This window comes from Parasteatoda tepidariorum, chromosome 9 (genome assembly GCF_982258835.1).
Source record: "Parasteatoda tepidariorum strain Cologne lab strain chromosome 9, Ptep-v5.0, whole genome shotgun sequence".
NCBI lineage: Eukaryota > Metazoa > Arthropoda > Arachnida > Araneae > Theridiidae > Parasteatoda > Parasteatoda tepidariorum.
The window spans coordinates 94,702,368-94,726,153 of NC_141763.1; the positions used below are offsets into that span (position 1 = coordinate 94,702,368).

The 23,786-nt window shown below is 29.9% G+C and overlaps 1 protein-coding gene across 1 annotated transcript in view; it reads right to left on the minus strand.

Annotated features, from left to right (window-relative positions):
- LOC107437051 (ATP-binding cassette sub-family C member 10) overlaps nucleotides 1–23,786 on the minus strand; it is a 92,622-nt gene that overhangs the window by 3,452 nt on the left and 65,384 nt on the right. Inside the window, exons 7-15 of the mRNA XM_087152392.1 lie at nucleotides 23,171–23,360; nucleotides 20,417–20,656; nucleotides 17,629–17,713; nucleotides 16,420–16,597; nucleotides 14,382–14,597; nucleotides 12,706–12,833; nucleotides 10,937–11,106; nucleotides 9,139–9,299; nucleotides 3,833–4,086 (exon numbers count right to left, since the gene is read on the minus strand). Of these exons, the coding sequence (XP_087008518.1) occupies nucleotides 3,833–4,086; nucleotides 9,139–9,299; nucleotides 10,937–11,106; nucleotides 12,706–12,833; nucleotides 14,382–14,597; nucleotides 16,420–16,597; nucleotides 17,629–17,713; nucleotides 20,417–20,656; nucleotides 23,171–23,360 (1,622 nt within the window). The remainder of the gene's footprint in view (nucleotides 1–3,832; nucleotides 4,087–9,138; nucleotides 9,300–10,936; nucleotides 11,107–12,705; nucleotides 12,834–14,381; nucleotides 14,598–16,419; nucleotides 16,598–17,628; nucleotides 17,714–20,416; nucleotides 20,657–23,170; nucleotides 23,361–23,786) is intronic.

Consider the following 23,786-nt stretch of genomic DNA (forward strand, 5'->3'; position numbering starts at 1 on the left):
AAAAAAGACACAAGTATAATAGTGTTTCATAGCTTTTGGATGTCATTGATAACACTGAATATATGATATGGTACATACATAGGTCAACAAAATGTGAATTGTTTTAAAGTAGGCAGCAAAATTCCAAAATATAACAGAAAATATTTTTATAAAGAAGGAAGACAACTTGACTGATGGTCACCTACACTAGTTAACATAAGGGTTGAAATTGCAAAAAAAAAAAAAAAAATTGTAAAAAAAGATTCTAAAATGAAAAGAGGTTTGTTTTTAATTTTTCCATTTTGATACTGGAAATAAATATGGTTCAGAATGGCTATATCATGCTAAGTGCCATAAGCAAAAGGTTGAAAAAGAAAGAAAAAAGATTTATCGCTATAGCTTAAGGCTAATAACACATTATAACCATATAATTTTTGTATCATTAACCTTTTCACGTGGGCGCAAAAGTAAGAAATCGAGATCCTCTGGTGGGCTCTTTCTGAGACTGGGGGATGAATTCAAGAAAGGGAACCGCTAATCCCTAGAACAAGACAAGTGATGAGTGTTAAGCATCCCCGAGAGTTTTATTCTCCTTCTGCTATTCTAAACGCCATTTGCTATCTTTTACACCACCGCAGTTCGGGGTAATAGAAATACCACTGGGGGTGGATTCCAGTTTTTTGTTGACAACTGAGAAAGCGCGGGAAAACTTCTTTGGTGGTTTTATAGGATTCAAGGTAAAAAACTACATTCCGAATGTCACATGTCGACTATTTATAGTGTTTTATAAGCATTCAGAGTTAATGCGGTGTGTCACAATACTCACAATTTCCTGAATTTATTGTTTTAAATTCTATAAACAACACATAATCCTAACCATAGTCCCGAAAAACTATTCATTACGCTAGCTATAAAAATATTATGCGCGCGCAATCACTATATACATACACACATATATATATATATTGTTTAAAAATTTTTTTTTGTTCTATCAAATATTTTACATCATATATTAACTTTAAAATTAGTGAAATTGTAGAGTGTCATTGCTTTACATTAATACTTTCAACGTATTATGAAACATTTAAACATTTTACTGTTTAAAATGTAAAAATATTATTACAGATTTGAAGAATAGTTAAAAAAAAACTTTGTTCTTTGGAATATTGTTTCAACGGGTAACTCAGTTTTTGAAAATTTCTGTTTGGTATCGCTGGTGTTATTTAAATAAGTTATTAAAGTTATATCTATTTTTTTATAAGCTCTTCGATGCCATATCAAAAGGATTGGTTTATTTACATGTTTCCGCAAAAAATAAACAAGGTAATGAGGTGCGCAGTGATAATAAACACTCTTTTAGTGAGTTAAAAAACGTCGGAAATTTCAAGGACCAAAGGGAAAAGCTCGATCTACATCCATTTTTCATGTAAATAATGGATAGATCTTCCTCTCTTGCATTTTGGGGATTACTATGTTTAAAGTGTGAAATCAGTTCTTCCTGAGAGTTATCATGCAGCGAAATCGGGTTATAATGCGGAAAAAACCCTTTTGTTCGCGAGTGAAATAGATTTTTCTTTGAATCAATTTTTATATACATGAAGAGTTCTTTTTCGTGGTCATAATTTATTTAATTATAAATATCTATATTATACATTATAAATATCAATATTTTAATTTATAAATATTTGTAACATTGCTGAAAATTTAATATCTCATCGAAATAAAATAAATCTTAGGAAAGAACATAAATAGTTGTAATGTCATATTTTTGTAGACAGGTCTCTTCAGTCTGAATTAATAATGAATGGATTTAAGTCATAGCCGATGGAAAATAAAATATAGGAAATTTAATTTGATATCAACTCTTTGAATGAATTATTTTATTTTCATCTTTTTGATCTATCGACTTATGAAAAATACCGGTCACTTCAATAAATGATAAATATTTTTTCTCTTTATTCAGCAGAGTCATTTATTTATTATTGTTATTATTATTATTGATAATAATAATGAAACAAGAAAGCAAGGTAAATGAGGATAATTTTGCCCTAACTCCCGGTTAATTTGAAAGATCCTCTCTTGTTAAGAAAGTAAGATCATTTCGATTGAAAATTATGTTATCAAATAAATTCTTATTTTATAAATTTTTAAGATTTCTTAAAAAATTATAAACTATAATAACTTTGTTAATTATTTAAAAATAAATATACAAAATTTTCTCAATTAATTTTCAAAACAGTATATAAAAGTTTATATCATTCCTTTAAAAAATATTTTATGCGTCAACCGAACTCTAAATTTAAAACACGATTCTTAGTACATTTATCCCTTGAACTCTTAGTTAGAATCTAATATGCCTTCTAAATATCCAACAAAATTTTTCTTCAACTTCCTTTATGTCTTTTTAAAATAGTTCCGAAAACGCGAAAATTCATAAATATTTCAGTTAATGTGCTTCAGTTGTAAATGATTATCATATAACAATCGGGCTCATTTCTTTTATTTTGCTGCAAATTTCATGAAAAGTAAGCACTTTATCGAAACTGCGTAGCATATATAATTTTTTTCCCCAGCATTTTTACATTTTTTTTAAAAAACATAGTCATTCACAATTGATTTCAACTTACTCCTGTAATAGACTTGTAGAATTTTATTGTTCAAAAATTTAGCTTCAATCTTATAAAAAGATACAAAACTGAGATATTAAAAGAATTTCTAGAAACTACAACTGAAAGTTAAACTGTGTGTAGAAAGAGGGAAAGAAACATGAAAATCGCCACAGAAGGAAAATGGTTTTCTTAAGAAAGTTAAAAATAGCGTTTATGATTTCAATTTCTTAAACATAGAAAATACATTAGTAATTATAAATTATATATTTATAAATGTGACATTTAAAATATTTTTGTATATAAAAGTATAAATACTCTTCGGTAGTATTAAGTATATATATTTCTCTTCGGAAATGCAGATATTTATTTAAAATCATGTAAGAAATTTTTTTTTAAACTGCAGGAATTATAATCAAAATTTTAAAATTCTAATAACTATATTTGTAACACGAATTTAAAACAAAACCTAAAAAAAAAACTATTTATAAGAGTTTCTGTAAAATATATTGCTTTGATATTTTATTTCAATTTGATTTAATTTACTTAAAAGAGCGCTTTTCGATTCTGATTATTCCATATTTTTTTATATACAATTGAAAATATTCGATAAATTATATTTGTAATAAAGGAATTAATTTATTCAAAATATAACTCACAAGTAGAACGAAAAAATTTATACAAAAAAATAGCAACAATGAAACTGACTAAAAAAGACGTACGAAAGCGGCAGACAAACAAAAAAGTTCCCGAACTTGGTATAGATGGTAGGTGGGAAATGTAAAGAAACCTTTCTCCCCTTAGCTTAAAAAGGTGAGACCTCTCATAGTGACTAAAACAATAAAACAAATCCCACTGTAACTTGATCCTGTCTCTTAACTGAGGAGGAGATTTTTTCCCCTATTCTTACGCTGAAAGTGTCACATGCCCACCACAGGACCCCAAGATCAGATGTGACAATTGCTGTCACAGCCCCCCGGAAAAGGTTAATATCAGCATTTTGATGGTGACTTAGAAATTTGTAACTGTGAACTACCTATTATTGTTATATTAAGCTTCTACTGTATCTTCAAATGGCAAGAAATATTTTTACAGTTAAAAAACATGATCACAATGTTTTTAGCAAGTACAAATAGAGAGAGCTTACATGCCATCTCGATTTTAATAGTCCTTTTGACATGTGGATTAATTTAAAGGTTCGATCAATTTAAGGGTTAAAATTGAAAAACAAGAAGTCGGTAGCATACCTTAATTTTTCAAGTGGTAGATTGGCAATGTTCACTCCATCTATAAAAACTGTTCCTTCAAAGCAATCGACCATTCGGTAGAGAACCTGTATCAAGCTTGTTTTTCCTGAACCAGTTCGACCCACGATGCCAATTTTCTCGCCAGGACGCGTTTCAAAAGTAATATTCTTTAAAACATATGGAGATGATTGTCTGTAGCATAAGCTTACGTTGACAAACGAAATTGCACCATGAATAGGCCAAGCAAAAGGAGGCTAAAAGAAAAAATAAATAAATAATTAGATTTTTTAAAAAAAATTGAAAAAAAACCAGATTATTACTTATCTATATTAAATGATATGAGATTATACTAATCTATATTAAATGAAATGAGGTTATACTTATAATTTACATTAAATGAAATGAGATTATACTTATAATCTATAGTAAATAAAATGAGATTATACTAATAATCTATATTAAATAAAATTAGATTATACTCATAATCTATATTAAATAAAATGAGATTATACTCATAATCTATATTAAATAAATTCAGATATAGTGACCACCACTATAAAATTGCTGGATTCTAAAATCGGTCACTTTTTAAAAATCAAATCTGCAAGAACTGAATCACAATATTATATTAACCATGCTAAAACAGCAAAGAAATATTGAAAGTTACAAAAACTTTTATAAACAAGTTGAATTTCTAACTTCAAATTTTGCTGATCAAATAAATATGCTAACATTTTAAATCCCTTTTGCAAATGAAATTTTTTTGGTTATATTTGATTAAAATGTCAAATGTAAATTCTATTAAAATGAAAGTAAATACTGTAATCAATTCAACTTTTAGAGTATTTGAGAAGTTTCAAGTTGAAACATTTTTTAATGAGTGTAGATGTTCCAGTTTCTGAAATAAGCCACTTTATGAAATCAAACGCTATTAGAGCCAACGTGATTTTTTAATACACAGCGGGCACTGCATTGTTAAAAAACCGGGAAATTGTTCTTTCACATTTGCAAGAAATTGAAATATCAAATGAGTGCTCAGTCACAAACAGGCACAAATTAAAGTATAATCTATTTACATCTAAATAGTTCTTACATAAGCTTTAAAAACTATACAAATTAGTTTATGCAAGATAACAAATGAAAAATTGTTATGTATGATGGGAGGCTTTTAAAACAACAGAAATAGAGAATGAGGCTTGTTTAAGAATAGATAAATGATGAAATGATAGTAAAGAGATTAGCGATGAGTTATATTTGATATCAGGATAAATGCATGGATTAATTTCGTAATTTATAGAAGCTGAATTAAAAGAGAAAAATAATCAAAAGAATTTTTGAACTGGTCTAAATCTCATGCTAATTATTGCAGAATATCTGAAATATTTTATACACAGGGAACTTTGGAAGTTTTTAGTCAAGAATTAACTTAACTATATTACACTCCTAAAAGTCTAAGTTAACAACACTATTCTATGATTGACATCAAATGAACTTGAAAACAAAATTATTTATTATACGAGGGTCACTCTGAAATTTTTGAGATACAACTAGGTTTTTTAAGTTACACTTACAAGATTTTTGGTGTGTTCAAAGTAATCTCCTCCAGCATCAATGCACTTTTGTAGTCGAATTTTCCACAGATTAAATGCCTCAAGCCATTCATTTCTTGGAATAGATGAAAAATGCATTTATAGCCACATCAATCTCTTCTTCTGAATGAAAACGACGTCCACGTGTTCTTTTTTAGATTAAAGAATAACCAAAAGTCACGCATGGTTAGATCAGGTGAATACGGCGGATGTTCTACCACTTTAATTTGTCTTTGTTTAAGAAACTCAACTGTTAATCCGGCTGTATGTGAAGATGCATTGTCATGGTGAAGCATTAGTGCCCAACCATTCACTTCTTGTAGAATTTCTGGAAGAGATATAGTGATATGCCAGTTTGCTGTTACTGTCTTCTGTCCTTCCAACTTGATGGCTTTGACCAATCCCGTACTTCTAAACAAAGCGGTATACATCACTTTTTTCGGTGCGCATTGTCTTTTCACCATTGTAGACGTGGGATCATCTTCAAAATCCATACTTTGCTTTCTTAAAGCATTGGATCATCAATAAACGGTATGTACATTTCATCACCCGTTACAATTTTAGAAATGATGCGGTGGCCACCATCATTTAGAGTTTCTTTACTGATTCTGACATGCTCCTCTTTTTGGTTCTCAGTTAGATTATGGGGAACCCAACGGCAAACTACTTTTTTCATATGTAATTCATGAATAATTTTGTGCATGGCTGCGGATCCAATGTTAAGTTCCGTCTGTATAATTTGATAGGTACAGCTATTATCATCCTTTAACATTTTTCGTATGGCAAACACATTATCCAGGATTACTGCCGACGGCGGCCTTCCTGTGTGTTCATCCTGAAGAAGATTGCGACCTCTGCTAAATTCTTTAAACCATCTGAATACAGTAGCACGAGCTGGAGATTCGTCACCAAATGCTAATTGCAACTGTTGAACGCAGTCTTCTCGACTTAATCCTGCTTTGAAATCGTAGAAAATCATAGGGCGAAAATGTTCTCGCATCAACTCCATTTTCTCTTCTGTTTAAAATTTATTCTATGCTAAACAAGTTGAAGTAAGTCAGTAAAAAATCCTCTGCTGTGTTAAAATACTTTGTATTTTAAAACTAAACCGTTATTTTTATTTTGTAAATTCTTGGCTGAGCGTATCTCAAAAATTTCAGAGTAACCCTCGTATTTCTTAGTTTATTTCATTCAGTTCTGAATAGTAATCCATAAATAATTCAATAATTCATTTACCATAAATAGCTAACACATTTTTTAATTTATTTAATACTAGAAAATTAGAACACATTCTTTAATTTACATAAAACTGAATAAAAACAGCTGAAATAATGAGAATACAGAAAACTCTCAATCATTTGTGGGTGTATAATCGGCTTTGTGGATAATCTGATTTTCATTCCTTTTTCATTTAGATTTGAAAGTAAATAAATTCATGGAACAATTTTAAGAGTTTTGAGAACAACATGCAAACCAAAAATTTATGATCATAGACCAGGTGTTCACAATTAGTCAAATTATGGGTCTCATTTAAACATTGCAACTTCAAGTGTAATACTTTAGTAAAAAACGAGGGTTGAAAGGGTGAAAATGGCAAACAGCAAAACAACATGAGTCATGGTCTACAGCTGTCAAATTCAGGATGAAGTTCAAAATCCAATGAATAGATGGTGCACCCATCAAAGCAGTTTCTTCTCCAAGATTATTACTATTTAAAGCAATGACATTGATAGCAACAAAAGAAATTTAGTTTTTTCTCTCTTGCCTTCATATGATGAAGGGATATGAATTACCCTTAATCATTTATTTAGTTAACATCTAACACATTCTTTGAACTCTTATCAGTTACAAAATAGATAATAAACAAATGAGGGTGGTTCACCACACAGCACATATATCCCTAAAGAAAAAAAGAATGAATAATTTATGGGCAATATGCATGATTTTAGAATTGTTGTCAGTTGCTTATTTCTAGTTTCATAGCTTATAAGAGTTTCTAAAAATCCTGTAAGTGCTTTATCTCTTTAAAAGAACTAATTCAAGTGTTTTGAACATTGTTTTGTGCATTCTTTTTTAAACAGTGTATGGAACTTCCGAGTCAAAAAGTCTGCTTGTGTATCAACACCAAGAAACAAAAAAAGTTGTTGGGCTTTTTATACAGTAATAAGAAGAAAAATTAAAAGAAAAAGTGTGAAAAAACTGCTATTAATAGATACTAAAATGTATCACTTATATTTAAAAAAAATTAATGATGTTTTTTTTTTTAAAGAGTTTTGCGGCTTATGCACAAATTTGCTTATCCACCCTTCGTGGTCTACACAATGCCACGGATAATCGATTAATTAATAAATCAAATCGCACAAATTAGGAGAATTAATAAACCACGAGAAACAAGTCATATAAGACATTGTTGGCAGCAAAGCTAATTATAGTACAAAAAACAATTAGTTTTTTTTTCTCAAAACACAAATACAAAGGATCCATTTTTTAATTAATTCAAAAAGGTAAAAATACTTTTTTTTCCAAAAAAAGGATCCATTATTTGAAACTTATAATTTCATATTTTATCAAAATGACCATTCTCCGAGTAAAACTGAATTCTCTGATATTTTAAGAGAGAAACTTAAAAAAACTTGACAGATTTACATGATTTAAATTACTAAAATTTTAAATATAATTTAACAAGTTTCCTACATTTTTGAACATGCAGGATTTATGTACAAATTATTTTAATGAAAATTGTTCATTACTTTATGCTTGAAAATCTTATATCATGCCACAAAAGATGCATCGATATGTTTAAAATTAATAATTTTAATTCAAATATAAATCTATTTCCAAAAATAAAATGCTTAGCCTTTTTTTTAGTTTATATTATTTGTTTTAAGAAGTCTACTTTATGAGGAATGCAGTTTTAACAAAAAATGAAAATAACGAAAATATTAATTTGAATTATTTATTTAATAGAACAGAAGTATTTATTAAGATAGCAATAATAGCAAGAAAAAAATTAATAATACAACAAAATAAGTTTTATACGTGCAATTAACAGTTTAATACGCATAGGTATTAACACTTTTTATGTAAAATAACTGATTCTAACACATTAGTAATTGAGAGTTTCACTGAAATCCACGTTTTCCAGTGATACTTTCAGATTCTCTGAATTTTCATGAATGTCCGTGCTTCCAGAGAGAATAGCCATTTTTTAAAAATTCAAACGAGTAACACTTAGTGGAGATTTCAGACATTGAGATCAAGGCATACTATTCTGAGAGTATACAATGATGAGAGATTGAGCCGCGGTGGCTCAGGATATAGAGGAACCAGGTTTGAATCCCAGCTATGGCTGGTCGATACAAATTCTGCACCAACCACAGTGCTGACAAAAAATATCTTTAGTGGTAAAGGCATCATGGGTTAGAGTCCCCTAGCTGCTAGGCTAACGGTGGGAGCTTTTTCTCTCCATGTTACACAAATGCGGGTTAATTCAAAAATTCCTCCACAAAGGCAAATTTCTCCCAATACTTGATCCAGGAGTTCCCCTTGTCTTCAGGATTAGTTACAAAATTACAAGGATACGGAGTTGAACATTGGTAGCCACAAACTCTCAATTGAATTAGATGTTACATGACAGTTATAAGATAAAATATAAAATGATGGGAGATTACTGTATATCATTAAATTTTATTTAAAAGGAAGGGAAGAAAAGATTACCATTTGTAAAAAATCGTGAGGCTCAGTCTTAACGTTCTCAATATATTCAGAAACCCTTTCTACGCTCACTATCTCCTTCTCTGTCTCAGTGAAGGCTATGATAGCACCATTTAGAAGACTGGTTATGGATAAGGCATAAGATAAGGCAAGACCAACAAGACCTGCAAATTATAAATAGATATATCAGTTAAGTGATGACTCAGTAATTAAGGCACTGAACTGTCATTGTGAAGAACTGGGGTTCGATCCCCAGCTTCAGAACTACAAGTACCAGCTTTTCTGAAAAGTAAAGGCAGCCTATGCACAGTGCTGACCACATTGCAGGGGTTATGAAATTGTGAAGCCTTAACCTCCACGACTCTCCTGGCCCACAGTGAGCTGTTGCAGGAATGCTTAACTTTTTTACTATATCAGTACTATATTTACTATGCCAATTAAACATCTAGATTTAAAATTATTTATATGTAACTTCTTCATCTGCCGTTTTTATTTATACTTGCATTTACCCCACAAAATCAAACTTCTTTATATGCCTTTTTTATTTATACTTGCATTTGTCCCACAAAATCAAAATTCTTTATATGCCTTTTTTATTTATACCTGCATTTGCCCCACAAAAAGAAAATATCATACACCATTTTGTAAGTATATAAATATTAAGCCAGTACTTTTTGACTTAAATGTCTGCCAGTATGAAAAGAATTGCATACATTTGCGTATTAAATATTTGAAGAAAAGGAATTATTTTTTCATTTTTTAAACACGCATTTTTTTAAATTTTATTCATTAATATCTCTATATTTTCTAAATGAATAATATTAAATGCCTATGGAAAAACATAGTTGCATTACAAAAATTATTATTGTCAAGGTGAATTTATATTCATTTATTTAATTTTCAGTTATAAGTTTTTACATTGCTTTGTAAATTGATATTAGTCCTCTGAAACAGCGATTCCCAATTTCATTTTTCTATAAAGCCTGCAACAATAGACTTTCCTTCAGTAGAACCCCAACTTAGTTCATCAGCAATTACGAACATATTAATCAATGAAAGACTAATTAGTTTGAAAGTGGAAAGAATTTCGTTTTTCATCAATGATAGTCTTAAAATAAGGTTTAAATTCAGACTGTTTCATTCACAGGCCTGAAACGGCATTTAGTCGAATTCAGAATTTGGTTTTGGTGGCTGTAGAAGCTAAAAATGAATAAAATAAGCTGAAAAAATGGTTTGGTTACTTAAAGTCATAAATTTCAAAACCCCTAAAACCTGCCCACAGAACTCTAGGATTCCACAGCACATCTTTTGGAAACTGCTGCTCTGATAGATATATAAATAATACTTAATATTATGATATTTATGTAACTTGCAAGTAATAATATATTTTATATATATCAACAATAAGTATCCAGAAATGCTAAAAAAAAATTTAAAAAATTCCACGAAAAATGATTATTTTAATTTAATTTAGTAATATAATAGTTTATATGCAACTAAAATTTAAAACTAATCTGGCATGGGAGTGGGAAAAAGATCTAAAAGCCTGTCAAAGATACAATAACAGCAACTTTAAAACACATTACACTACATTACTTTATAATACACATGACAGTAATTACTGTATAATACATATTACAGTACATTATAATACACATTACAACTTAGACTAACTAAACAACCTAGTACTTATTTACAACAAAGGCTCAGTAAAGACATTACACTGCATTACAACTTAGGCTAACTACTTTACTACCACTTAGGATTAATAAACATATTACAATACTTTCAAATATATTACCTGCATCAACAGCACCAAACTCTCTTTCCATTAATGCAATCAAAGATACGGATGTCACAACAACAACACCAATCAACTGTAGCCTTAAATTGAGCCACTGGGAGGCTGCAGACATTGCTAAACAGGCTCGCACATTTAAATCAATGTGCTCCAACATTTCTTTAAAAAATCTTAAAAAACAGAATACTTATGTTTAAAAAAATTTCACTTTTGTAACACCATTAATACAGAATACAATCGTTTAAAATATAAACTTTTGCAAAAACTAACCAAATATATATTATATTGACTATCAAATAATTAGATTAATTAGTTACTTTGAAATTAATGGAACAAAAGTCAGTAATGACCATATAGCACCAACAGTTAGATATACATTATATAATTATGTCACAATGACTCTATTGTGGGTAATTAAAAAATTCAATCAAATAATTAGATTAATTAGTTACTTTGAAATTAATGGAACAAAAGTCAGTAATGACCATATAGCACCAACAGTTAGATATACATTATATAATTATGTCACAATGACTCTATTGTGGGTAAAAAACTAGATAGACCTATTATAGGGGTAAATTTTGTAATTGATAAATCTAGAAAAAACCTGAAAATTTTATGTGCAAAAACTCTAAAACAAGATATTAATTTATATACTATTCAGGGGTCTGTCCAGGCCGAATTTACTACTGCTTAGCGGTACCTTCACAAATTCAACTTTAGGAAAAACGGTAGTTTCACAAATTCAATTTTAGGAAAAACGGTAGTTTCACAAAATACTTTTTCTTAAAATTTTATTTTTGTATCCCTTAAGAAACGATAAATCCATATTTTAACCATATTTTTGTGTAGATTTTTAAATATAATGTTTTTTTTCACAAAGTAGGTACCTCTTAGAAAAACCTAGACAGATCCCTGCTATTCATATTTAATAATTTTTTGAACAAAGATTTATAATTTAATTACCTACCAATAAAACAGACTTTTATACTAACTAAAAAACTTAGTTCTCACAAGAATCGCGATTTTGGATTTGAAAATCGCGTAAATATAAATTGCAATATTGGATTTTAAGAACGGGAAAATACAAATCACGATATCGAGTTTTAAAATCATGTGAATATGAATCACGATGCAGGATTTAAAAACGCGAAAATTCAAATCACGATAATGGATTTTTGAATTGTGTAAATACAAACCAAGATGCCTGGTTTTTGGATACTGTGAATACAAATAGCGACATTGGTTTTTAAATTCGCATGAACACAAAGCGCGATATTGGGCATTTTAAAAACGCGTGAATATAAATTGCGAGGTAGGATATAAGAAAGCTAAATTACAAATCGCGATATTGAATTTTTGAATCGTGTAAAAAGGAATCCCGTTGCATAATTTTTGGATCCTGCTAATACGAACAGCGACATTGGATTTAAAACATGTAAATACAAATTGCAATAATGGATTTTTAAATTGTGTGAATACGAAACGAGATGTACGATTTTTAAATCGCGTGAATACGATTTACAATGAGTAACTTTTAAATCAGGCAAATACGAGAATCGATGTTTGATATTAAAATCGTGTGAATGTGAATCGGGATACTAGCGGATTGCTGTGTAGTTTCAAATATTAAAAACGATGAAATCCGACAAACAAACAAATCAAAATAGCGGACAACTTCTTGCTTTAAATTTTAGATTGTGGTCAAAATTTTGTCAGGTTGTAAAACATTAAATGAAAACAAACTTTAAAGCATTTAAAAAACGTACCTCGAAGATGCTGCCATTACTCTAATTGTAGTTTGACCACACAAGGTTTCTGACAAATGAGCATAAATTGGGGATAAACTAATATTAGTGAGGCGCTTCAGTTCCCTTGATGTCCAACGATAATATCGCTAAAAGAAAACAAGGACTGTATATTAACTATTTCAAGATTCTCCAACTAATTATGTTTAAAACATATCTTTAACAATTTCAATAAACTTTCATGGCTAAATAAACATCTCTACTACCTTATTAAATCCCCTACCACTAATTAAAATAGATTAAGAATTGTCAAAAAGTCATTATACACAATATGTGGAAAAAATTACAGTTAATTTTAGTTTCAGACATTTTTTTAAATTTCTAATGAAATATTAAATTCAATTTCTGTATGGTGTGATCATATTAGAATTACAACAATTTTTAAACAAGATAAAGTTACAAAGAGGTTTAGGAACCAGAAGAAAAATTAAAAGCAAAAAAATTTATTTGTGAACACCAACTCCTATAAAAAATGCGATCAGTCTGTTTTTTTAAAATCTCTTCTTTATCATGCCATATGTCAGAGCAGGAATATATTCTTCTACCTTCACCTTTTATGTACCTGTCAGAAAACAAAAAACCGCCTTTGATGGTGAGGTTTCGGCTATCTGTGTGGCACTGGAGCAACTTGTCTCCAGGCGCCTTTAATAATAAGGTGGTTATCTACCTGACCAAAGCTGCCATACAGGTTTATCGGATCTAGGGAAATAGCCATCTCTAAAAATGTCCTAGATTGTCGGCTTCTTTTGGAGAAGTTGAGTACTGAGGAACAACAAATCATACTCCAATAGATTCCAGGACACTGCGATATTCCCAGCAACAACAAGCACATATGTTGGCCAAGAAATGCACTCAAGTAATTCAACAGCCAAACACTTCTAGCTCTTTCCATTCGACAAAACCTTACATTAAAAATATAATAAGACAAAATTGGAAAACCTTGTTCACTTCTCGTGTTTCTTCAAGAGGTTGGAGGAATAGCTTAGACCAAAATATTTGAGATAAGCCCTGTGAAAGGGCTGTTGCCTGGTGAACCACCTTCACAGAATTTGCATTTTCATCAGCCCTAACTACACACTTTGTGGAAGAGACGAAATCATGGACAGAAACCATGTGTTGTGATGCTCGGCTCTGCGCTGGGGGTTCCGAGGTAAAGCGATACGTTTAAAATCATTGGGAACGATCCAAAAACAAAGGAAAGTAGGTTATATATAAACTGAAGCTAAGAGACATTGAACGTAGATTTTGCATGAAAATTGATTTTGCTATTTAGAAACACTTCAATGGGAAGTAATACCCCATCCGCAGCATTTACCATACCTTGCCCCTTTAAATTATCACTTATTCCGTCGACGGCACATGGTCTGTCTGAGCAGAAATTTACATCACTTGAAGAAACCAAAGAATAGGTCAATTCGTGGATATCCTCGAAAGATGAAGAGTTCTTCCGACCTGGTATCCGAATGCTCCCAGAAAGATGGGGAAAAATAGTGTCTAGTAATGGAGAATACTTTGAATAAAATATTATGTACCATTTTTCACAATAAATAGCTAATTTTTGATTTTAAAAAATGGCGGAAACTTATTTGTGCTCCCAGTAAGATAGAACTTTATAACAGTGAAGGAAAATAACTTACTTGTATATTAAAATAAAGCATTGATAATACAAAAATGATGATAATAATCCATGGAAGACCATAACATGTGATGAAAATGCACCCAGCCAATGAGAATACTTGGGCTAATAGAATATTTACAATAAATGGAAGTGTATCGTCTATGCAATAGACATCGGATGAAAATCTATTCATAATCCGTCCCAAGGGTGTGACATCGAAAAAACTGACTGTAGCCTAAAAAGAAAATATACATTCATAGATGAAATTTTAAAATTTGATATTTTCAAAAATTAGAATTAAATAATAATAGCAAACAAAAAGCTTTATCGGCTTACAAGTTTAAATATTTTTTTGAAGGTCTAGGGACAAAATTATAATATGCAGAATATTCATTTTAAGTACATACAAAAAAAAATTCATAATTCTTGCTTCCAACTGCTAAATACAGTCGGACTTCACCTTAGCGAATTTCCATGTAGTGAATTTTTCTATTTCGCGATTTTTTTCCCAAGAAACCAAGAATATTTTGGACATTTCTTCTTAAAATAAATTCCAAATAGTGAAGTGAATTTTTTATTTAACAAACTTTTCCTTGCAATCCACTTTTCCTATTTTCCCAAAATGTCTCAGAAGATTTCAAACTTGTTAATGCATTTTATAGGGGAAATGACCTTGAATTGATTTCTTAAGTCACTCACTTAACTTACAGAGAAAGCAATAAAATCCATTTCCCTTTTTGTTTCCATTTCAAACGAAAAACCCAGACAAAATTAAGTGATTTTATCAGTAGCAATTAAACTTGAGAATGCATGTGGTAATGTATCTTTAAAATTACTTTAATAATAAATACAGCTATAATTATACACATAAATTTAACTTTTTTTAATTGAAAATGCATATAGCATGATAGAGTAACACTGGATAATGTTTTGCAATTGCTATTTTAATTATGTGTAGTATTTATGAATTTAAAACCTGTTTTGTGTTGTTTAAGTATTTCAAAAAGTGATTTTTTATTTAACAAATTTTTCATAAAACCAAACTATTATTAGGATTCAGCGACTTTGTTAAATAGAATGTACACTGTATATACCAAATTATTTGGTATACACACTGTATATACCAAATTATTACAATGTCCACAATTAATTAATAAAATCACTGCCTTACAAAATTGGCCGCTTTTTAAAATCAAATCTACAAGGATGGAATCATTACAATACCAAAACAGGGGAGATTTCCATATTGTGATTTGTGGCAGAATAATCACCAATTCTATGTAACTTCCGGGCAAAGGCCCGCAAGAAACTAAAACAAAACATCAGAGAAAGGGACCAACTCAAAATGTATAACTCGTAACCACCCCTGGACAGACATCTGCATGTTTTTCTTTTTTTTAAATTTGCAAGTATAAAATCGATTTGGCACCTTGGCAATTGTAGTTGGCGCAACAAATCACGATATGGAAATATCCTCCTAAAACATACCAAAACCATCCTTTTATAAATTCGTTATCACTATTTTGTAAAATAAAATTATTGTAGGTCATTTGTTTTAGAAAACTGAAAAACTTTGCTTTATCCTTTCTGAACAACTACAATTTTCTACATTCGCAAGTTTTGAAAGCACATAAATGACAAAAAAAAATTTATTTCTACCTGAACAAACAAAAAAATAACAAATTTTATTTATTGATTACTTGAATTCTTACATCTATCATTCAAAAATTCTATCAGCATTTAACAAAAAAAAAATATTTTAATTATTTTGAGGGGGAAAAAACAGTAACTCCTGAAGCTAATGATGAAGAAAAATTGAGGAGTTACAGGTAGGATAAAATGCCTAATATTTGTCATTTCCCCGTGTCAGTTCCTTGAGAAATGATTGATCGAGGTTCTACTATATTACATTTTGTAAAAAACAGAACCGCCTGAGTAGAGAGATTCCTAAATACACAAGTATTTAAATTATAGATAAAAACAATATTTCACAAAATAGAAAAAAATTTAAAAACCTGACATTTCATTGAGAGTCACATGATAAAGTGAATGCTTACCTTGACTATACGTTGGAGAAGAGAATTGTGTAAAAATAAGGCTGCTTTAATGCCTGCCCACGCAAACAAGAACGCTCTGAAAAGTGTGAAGATACTATTGATGAGAGCTAATCCCCCATAAATGTATAAATAGAATGAAAGACTTCTATTCTTTTTTCCTGAAAGATCTCCCATTTCCCTGTAACAGAATATGTTTTGTAAAATATGTTACATGTTTTTAGCAATAAAAGTAAGAATTCAATTTTAAATCATAAATGCAAATTATAATAAAAATCCCATTTGAAAAAGAATACAGAAAAAATGAAATCAGATTCAAAACATGAAAAGCAATACAATTTATAAACCAAAGCATACAGGCCACATTTTAAATATAAACTTAACAAAGTACAAAATTTTATTCTAAAAGCTGTTTTTGATTAAAAAACACGTCTAATTTTCATTTATATAAATATTGTTGCCAGAAGAGAAAGGAATAATAGGGAAATTGGAAGGGCCCTATTAAAAATTATAAATTATCATAGAATCAACCAAAATGTAATAACTCAGTGCTGACACCTATCAAACAGATTTAATTAGAGAAAGCATGAAAAAAACTTTCTAACAAAATAAAACCCAATATTCACCAAGTTCTGTTTATTTGATGTTGAATATTGGCCAAATTGGATATAAGACATGAATTTGCTCAAAGTATATTTAATCAAAATTATAATAATTAATCATTAAATAAAAAACTATATGTTAACAAGTTTAGTTCGAAATTTTTTTTTATTATTTTAATAAGCTTTATTTTATTATTGCAAAAAAAAAAAATTCCCTTGCAACTGAAAATAAAAATATTCCTAAACATTTTAAAATATAAATTAGAGTTAAAACTAGTAATTGTAATAACATTAAAATCCTTTCTTTTATCAATTAAACTTTGCATATCATCTTTATACATTTCAATATCTAGAACAAAAAAATTAGTTCTCGGTTACTTGTTTAATCTCACATTCTCAATACATTTTGACTAACAACGGTTTTTCATTTTATTAATCTTTAATTAAATGACCAAATAACTACCACAGTGTCCCCTTTAAACATAAAAAACATGCACTTAATTCAATAACTGCATATAATGTTATCATATCCCTAATACATCAGAATTATAAGATTAATGTGAAAACAACATGTAACTCAAAAAGAAAAAAGTAAATAAAAAAGACTTACTCGAAAGCTGAAAAATTTGAGGAGCAGTTGCTGCAAACAGATGATACCCAGTATGATAACCACCAGTCAGATGTTGTTCTAGAAGCTAAAATATTAAAAAAAGTTATGTGATTGTAAAAAATAATATATAATATTGTTTATATATTGGTTTCGCAACTGGTAGCAGAATTAAAGACAAAATCTGCAGCATTATCTTCTAAATCTAATCTAAATTTAAATCTAATTTGCCTACACAGTGGCATAGTTTTAATGCATATTAAAAGGAGTTACTGATTATCTCCCTCTAATATATATTAACATAAAAAGCTTCAATTAAAATTTTTATGTTATTCCTTTTCTGTAAATCATTTTCTTAATTTATTATTCAAATTGAAATGCTCATTCTCACACTTTAAAATCCACATCATGTCTTTTTATCTATTTTTAGTTCAAGTATGCATTAATTACCATTCTGGTGATTATCTTTCTAACTAATTAGTGAGAAAGACTTTTTTTCCTGGACAGATTTAACAGACCAATAACAATTATTAATTTTTCCCTCATTCCCTAAAATGAAACATTTTACGGATTTACTTTGCAAGATTTTCCCTAGCTTTTATTGAAGAGCACAACAATTTCGAGTCCACTTTTATAGCTGCTCTCACTCTAATAATTAATAAAATTTTGTATTCTCCTTCCCTACCCAAGACCTGTTTTTATCTTTCCACTCTGCAACAACGCTATGAATATATATATATATATATATATATATATATATATATAATAGCGGGCACTCGGAACTATTGTCCATTGGCCACAGAAAGTGCCAGAACTGCTAACTCTCTTTTCGTTACCCAGTGGGCACCAGTGGCGAAGCCACGGCGGTGGAGCAGCGTCGCCCACGTCACACTACCACTTATAGGGCGGGTCATATTCACACACAAAGGAGAAAAGACATAGAACACGGATAGAGAAAAAGAAACATCCATGCCTTGTCCGGGATTCGAATCCAGAACCTTTCTGATGCAAGGAAAGTTTCCTGCCCCCTACACAGGCCGGTCGGCGTATATATATATATTCTAAATGTTTAAATTACAAAAAATAAAAACTTCTTCATATCTCCATCCTGCTTACCGTATAGTAGTTCATTAATCAAGTACTGTTTAATTTCAAGGAAGAGGTTGTTCCCCCCAAACAAATCCCGAAACTACACTACTGCGCCTATGTCCCCAATGCAAATACACTAAGATTGTTATTGTTACAATTAATCTTAATTTAACAGATGTAGTGAAATTTGAGAAGGTATTTAAAAATTATACAGAAAAACTTCGTTACCTAAACTTATTTTGAATGAACAATACAAAAAAAAGTGAAATTAATCCTTATACAGTATAAGACTGTAATCAATCAACTTAGAGGGGAAAAAATGCCATTACTTTTTATTCTTTGAGGTGTTCTTTCAACCCTGCTTTACAATTTTGGATTAATAACAAATTTAAAAATGACCTGTTTTGAATGACACAGGAATAAGCAGTTCTTTAAAAATCGTAAATTTGTCAACAAAAACAAGAAAAAGAGAGAGAGATACTCTTAAAACTTTAATTCTTCTAGTGTACTTTAAAATAATATTTTTAAATAGTACTTTTTGAAAAAAATAAAAAAAGTTCTGCACAACATTTTGGGTACATTTTTAAAAAACTTAGCACACTGCAAAAAATATTCAAAGCTGATTCAACACATGATAACAGCCTATGCTGGAGATGGCAAAAATTTCGAAAGTAGCACTCTGGAGGCACAGTTAAGGTATTGCTCTTACTGCTGGAGGAAAGCTGATTGTCATAAGCTTGTTCCGGGCAGATGACTAAACACCTGGTATATACATTAGCAAGTTGCATGCTAAATCTATTATACCTGAAAGTCTCCTCCTTAGTTGTGATATGGAAGTTGGGGTACAAGTTCTGCTGCTGTCCACTACCTCTGACCAGGGTGAAAATTAATTGGTTCTCTTACCATGGCCATTGAAAGATAAGAGCCCTACAAAAACAAGTGCTAACTATGGTTGGATGGTAATTAACTCCATAGAAGAAATAAAAGTAATATAGAGGATTATAAAGAATATTTTTTACAAACGAATATAACAGAGTTGTGGTGGCTCAGGGAATAGAGCGTTTGCCTCCCGATGAGGTGAACTGGGTTCTAATTCGAGCAATGGCTGCTCGATATGAATTTCGCATCTAACTTGTACCAATCACAGTTCTGATATGAAACATCCTCAGTGGTAGACGGATCATGGATTAGAGTTCCCTCGCCGTCAAGTTAACCATGGGAGGTTCTCACGGCTTTTTTCTCCATGTAACGCAAATGCAGGTTAGTTCCCTCAAAAAGTCTTCACAAGGGCAAATTTCTCCCAATACTTGATCTAGGAGTACCCTTGTCATCTAGTTTGGGTTCAAAATTACAAGGCTATGGAACTGAACATCGGTAGTCGTAAGCCCAAAATTGGATCAGCTGTTTAAGGACAGTTATAACATAAAATAAAAAAGAATAAGTGGACACATGAAAACAATGAACTACATGTTATCTAACCCACATCTCTAGCCTGATGCCATTCCCATTGTTTAAAGGTATATGCAGAAATGTATCGTATTCAAAATAATAAAAAAAACTTGAAAGATAATAACTTTTTTGTTATCTTTGGAATGAGGCATTGTAAAATACTTGGCAACAACTCCAAAAATATTTAGGAACTACGTAATATAGAGCAATAATAATAACTAGTATAAATATATTAAAGAACAAAAATACTAACCTTGCATAAGAAAGCAAAACAAAAGCACTGTAACTGATAAAACTGGCCCTACAGCTTTCCAATAGGACTTGTAAACGTGAAAACTAATCACACCCTCCATTTTCTCCTCATCTTGCACCAATTTCTGAGCTTCAATACTTTCAAGACTCACTTCTTTATCGATTGAAGCAAAATCTTGCTTATCCTCCTCTCTTTCTTCATTACCCAAAAAATAGAGTTGCAATGTCTTGCTTGGTGGACCTGCTCGACATGGAAAGAAAATTATGTGATCGAATAAAACAGTAGTTTTTTGTTTTCAAACATATTTGAACCCTAGAGAAAAAAATAAATAATCCTCTGGGACCAAAATTTTAAACAATCGATGAAAATGTGATTTTCACTTTAAAATATGAAGCTTTGAAGAAGTAAACTTATCAAAAAGCAATAAAATGCTTCTTTTTTTTAAAAAAAAAAAATCAATTACTTGAATTTCATAAAGTTTTTTTAGTATTTTATGCATTTTAATTATTTCATAAAAAATGTTTTAATTTTTTAGCATTATCTGCATATTATTGGAAATTTTTATAGTTTACATTTTGGTCATGAAGAAAAATCTTCTGGACTTACATAATTAGATATTTATATGCCATAAAACTACCCAAAAAATTACTTGAATCAAATTTCTTACTTAATTTTTCATTGTCATTAAAATCCTTGGACAAAGGTGGGGAAAACTAATTATATTTCTTTTAAATCAATTGCTTTGCGAAGACACACAAACAAACAAAAAAACTGAAAATATAATTTTTTTCAGGGCTAAAATTATACCAAAAATGTAATTCGGATCAAGAGGATATAATGAAACCTCACTTAGTCGACATTTTGGGGTCCAAATAAAGATATTTTAATGGAAAATTATATTCTTATAAGAAAAAGAAGACAAGAAATATTTAAGTAAATGTAACTATTTGATTCGTTTCCCTAAATGGAAACATTCGATATTGCTTTTGATCCTGAGAAAAAAATTAATACATTTTTCACAGAATTTTATTAATTTTCTTTAATTCAAACAAGATTGTCACTCACACAATTCAAAATGAAGATGCATACAAAATTTATGGGGTAACAGTAGAATTTCCATTTCAATTTTCATTTACTTAAGAGCTGTAACACTTACTTAAGAGCAGTAAGTAAATATTGCAGAGCATTAAACACAGATATTCAGCAGTATTATACTACAGAGGAGGAAAAAAATATAAACCATCTGTAAATCACAGAAAATCTAATTCTTAATCCATACTCTTGTTATATTTATGCAGATCTTTGAGTTGAGTGACATTGAAATACATAACTAACAACACATGATAATTTTGTGAGCAGTATAAAATTTCATTTCCATAGAAAAAAAAGGATTTATTTTTAAAAAATAATAAGCATAATATACCATTACTTATTTTTTTTTAAACTTACAATAGGGTAAATGAGTTAAATAATAATCCTTCAACTTAAAATTTATTCATATATACAATTGTATAAATAAAGCCTCTATTTAAAATACAGTGAACAATAAAATGTGAAATGAAAACTTAAAAGGTCGTGGAACAAGACTATTTTTTTCATTTTAAAGAACAAAAAATTTTAAAAAATGAATTGATTTATTAACAACTTTATTTAATTCACAAGCAATTAACTCAATACTCTCAAATTATCTTGACACCTGCATAAAAATTTATTTCCATTCCCTGCAGCATTTTTTTCTTCAGTCAAAACAGATAGTGGGAGGAAGAGGATAGGTAACTAGCTACTTTATTTACGTCGCACTAGAGCAGCACAAAGGGCTTTTGGCGACGGTCTAGGAAACATCCTCGAGCATGAAATGAAGACATGCCAACGCATTTTTGATCCTCTGCAGAAGGGATGGCTCCCCACCTTTGGTAGCCAGGCGACTTGTGCGTTAAGTCGAGTACTTTACGGTAGAAAAGTTTAACAGTTTAAATACTGCACAGTCAGTCCCTACAAAATCTGATCAAAGTAATCACCTACCTGCTTACCAATTGCAAGCAGTGATGCTTGACTTCGGTGTTCTACTGGTGCCTTTACAATCATTCCACTACACAGGAAGAGGATAGAGAAGCCCATTCAGTCGTAGCCAAGTTATTCAACAAAAAATAAACACCTTTTAAGCACTCAAATAATATTTTTAAGCACTTTAAAAAAATCACAATTAGGTAGGATTGGAAAGTTTTTGACAATTGTCTAAATTTTTGGATCATGTAAATCGAATAGCATTTTGATGCGCTACAGACTGACGATACGCCAAAATAGATTGGGGTTGAATTAATTGTGAAAACGTTGAATAGAGCAATGCGAACAATGTTTTTCTGCATAATTCGTAGCAAAAATCAACATGGTAAAGGAAAAATTTCATTTTGGAAAAGGGAAAATCAAGCACTTTTTAAAAAGCATCCAAACACCCAATCAAAAAAAGCATCTTTAAGGGCTTTTAGAAGACAAAGATCGAAAATAAGCACTTTTTAAAAACGCTACGCACCCTGCCATTCATAATGCAAAAATGTTTTCAGTTTCTATCATGAACTAAGTTTTTCGGTCAGGAAAAAGGTTGATCCTTGTAGTATTATAACTTATGTAAGATTATGTAACAGCACTTTGAAAAAACTATTATTCAGATCAAAATAACCAAATATATATAAATAAAAATTTAATAATATTTTTTATTAATATATAGCATTGAAATTGATAACTTTAATAAAATACCTTGGCTGACCACCTGCCCTTCAGACAAAATCATCAAATGATCGCAATTTTCAGCAAACTGTGTTTTGTGGGTGCACAGAATACGGGTTTTGTCTTTTAAAATACCCATAATGCAGTTGGAATATATGTGTTCGGCAACATGTGCATCAACAGCTGACAGGGGATCATCAAACAAATAAATATCAAAATCCTAAAATAAAATATTATAATAAAAGAAACGTATAACATATATCAGGACAATCTATTTAGAAAAAAAAATTCCATAGTAATTAAATTTTGATACAAACCTCTATAAGTGGGGCAAAGCTAACTTTAAAAAACCAACAAGGCAAGCACAGCTTGTTTGTAACATTCTCTATTGGTTTTAACGAATGGTGCTTTTTATCCCACATTTTGGTGATTTATTAAAGTTAAAAGATAATTTATGTTCAATGCACTTAAATAGGAGAGAAAAAAAATTTATGAATAATAGTCAAATATATTTGCAACTAACAATTTTTTTGATTCACTGGTTATTGCACTTACGAGGAATAAATTTATTAATTATTATTGCCTGTTCTGTAATTTAAATATTTATAATTATTGTTATCTGTGATTTAAGCACTATCCTTAGCAT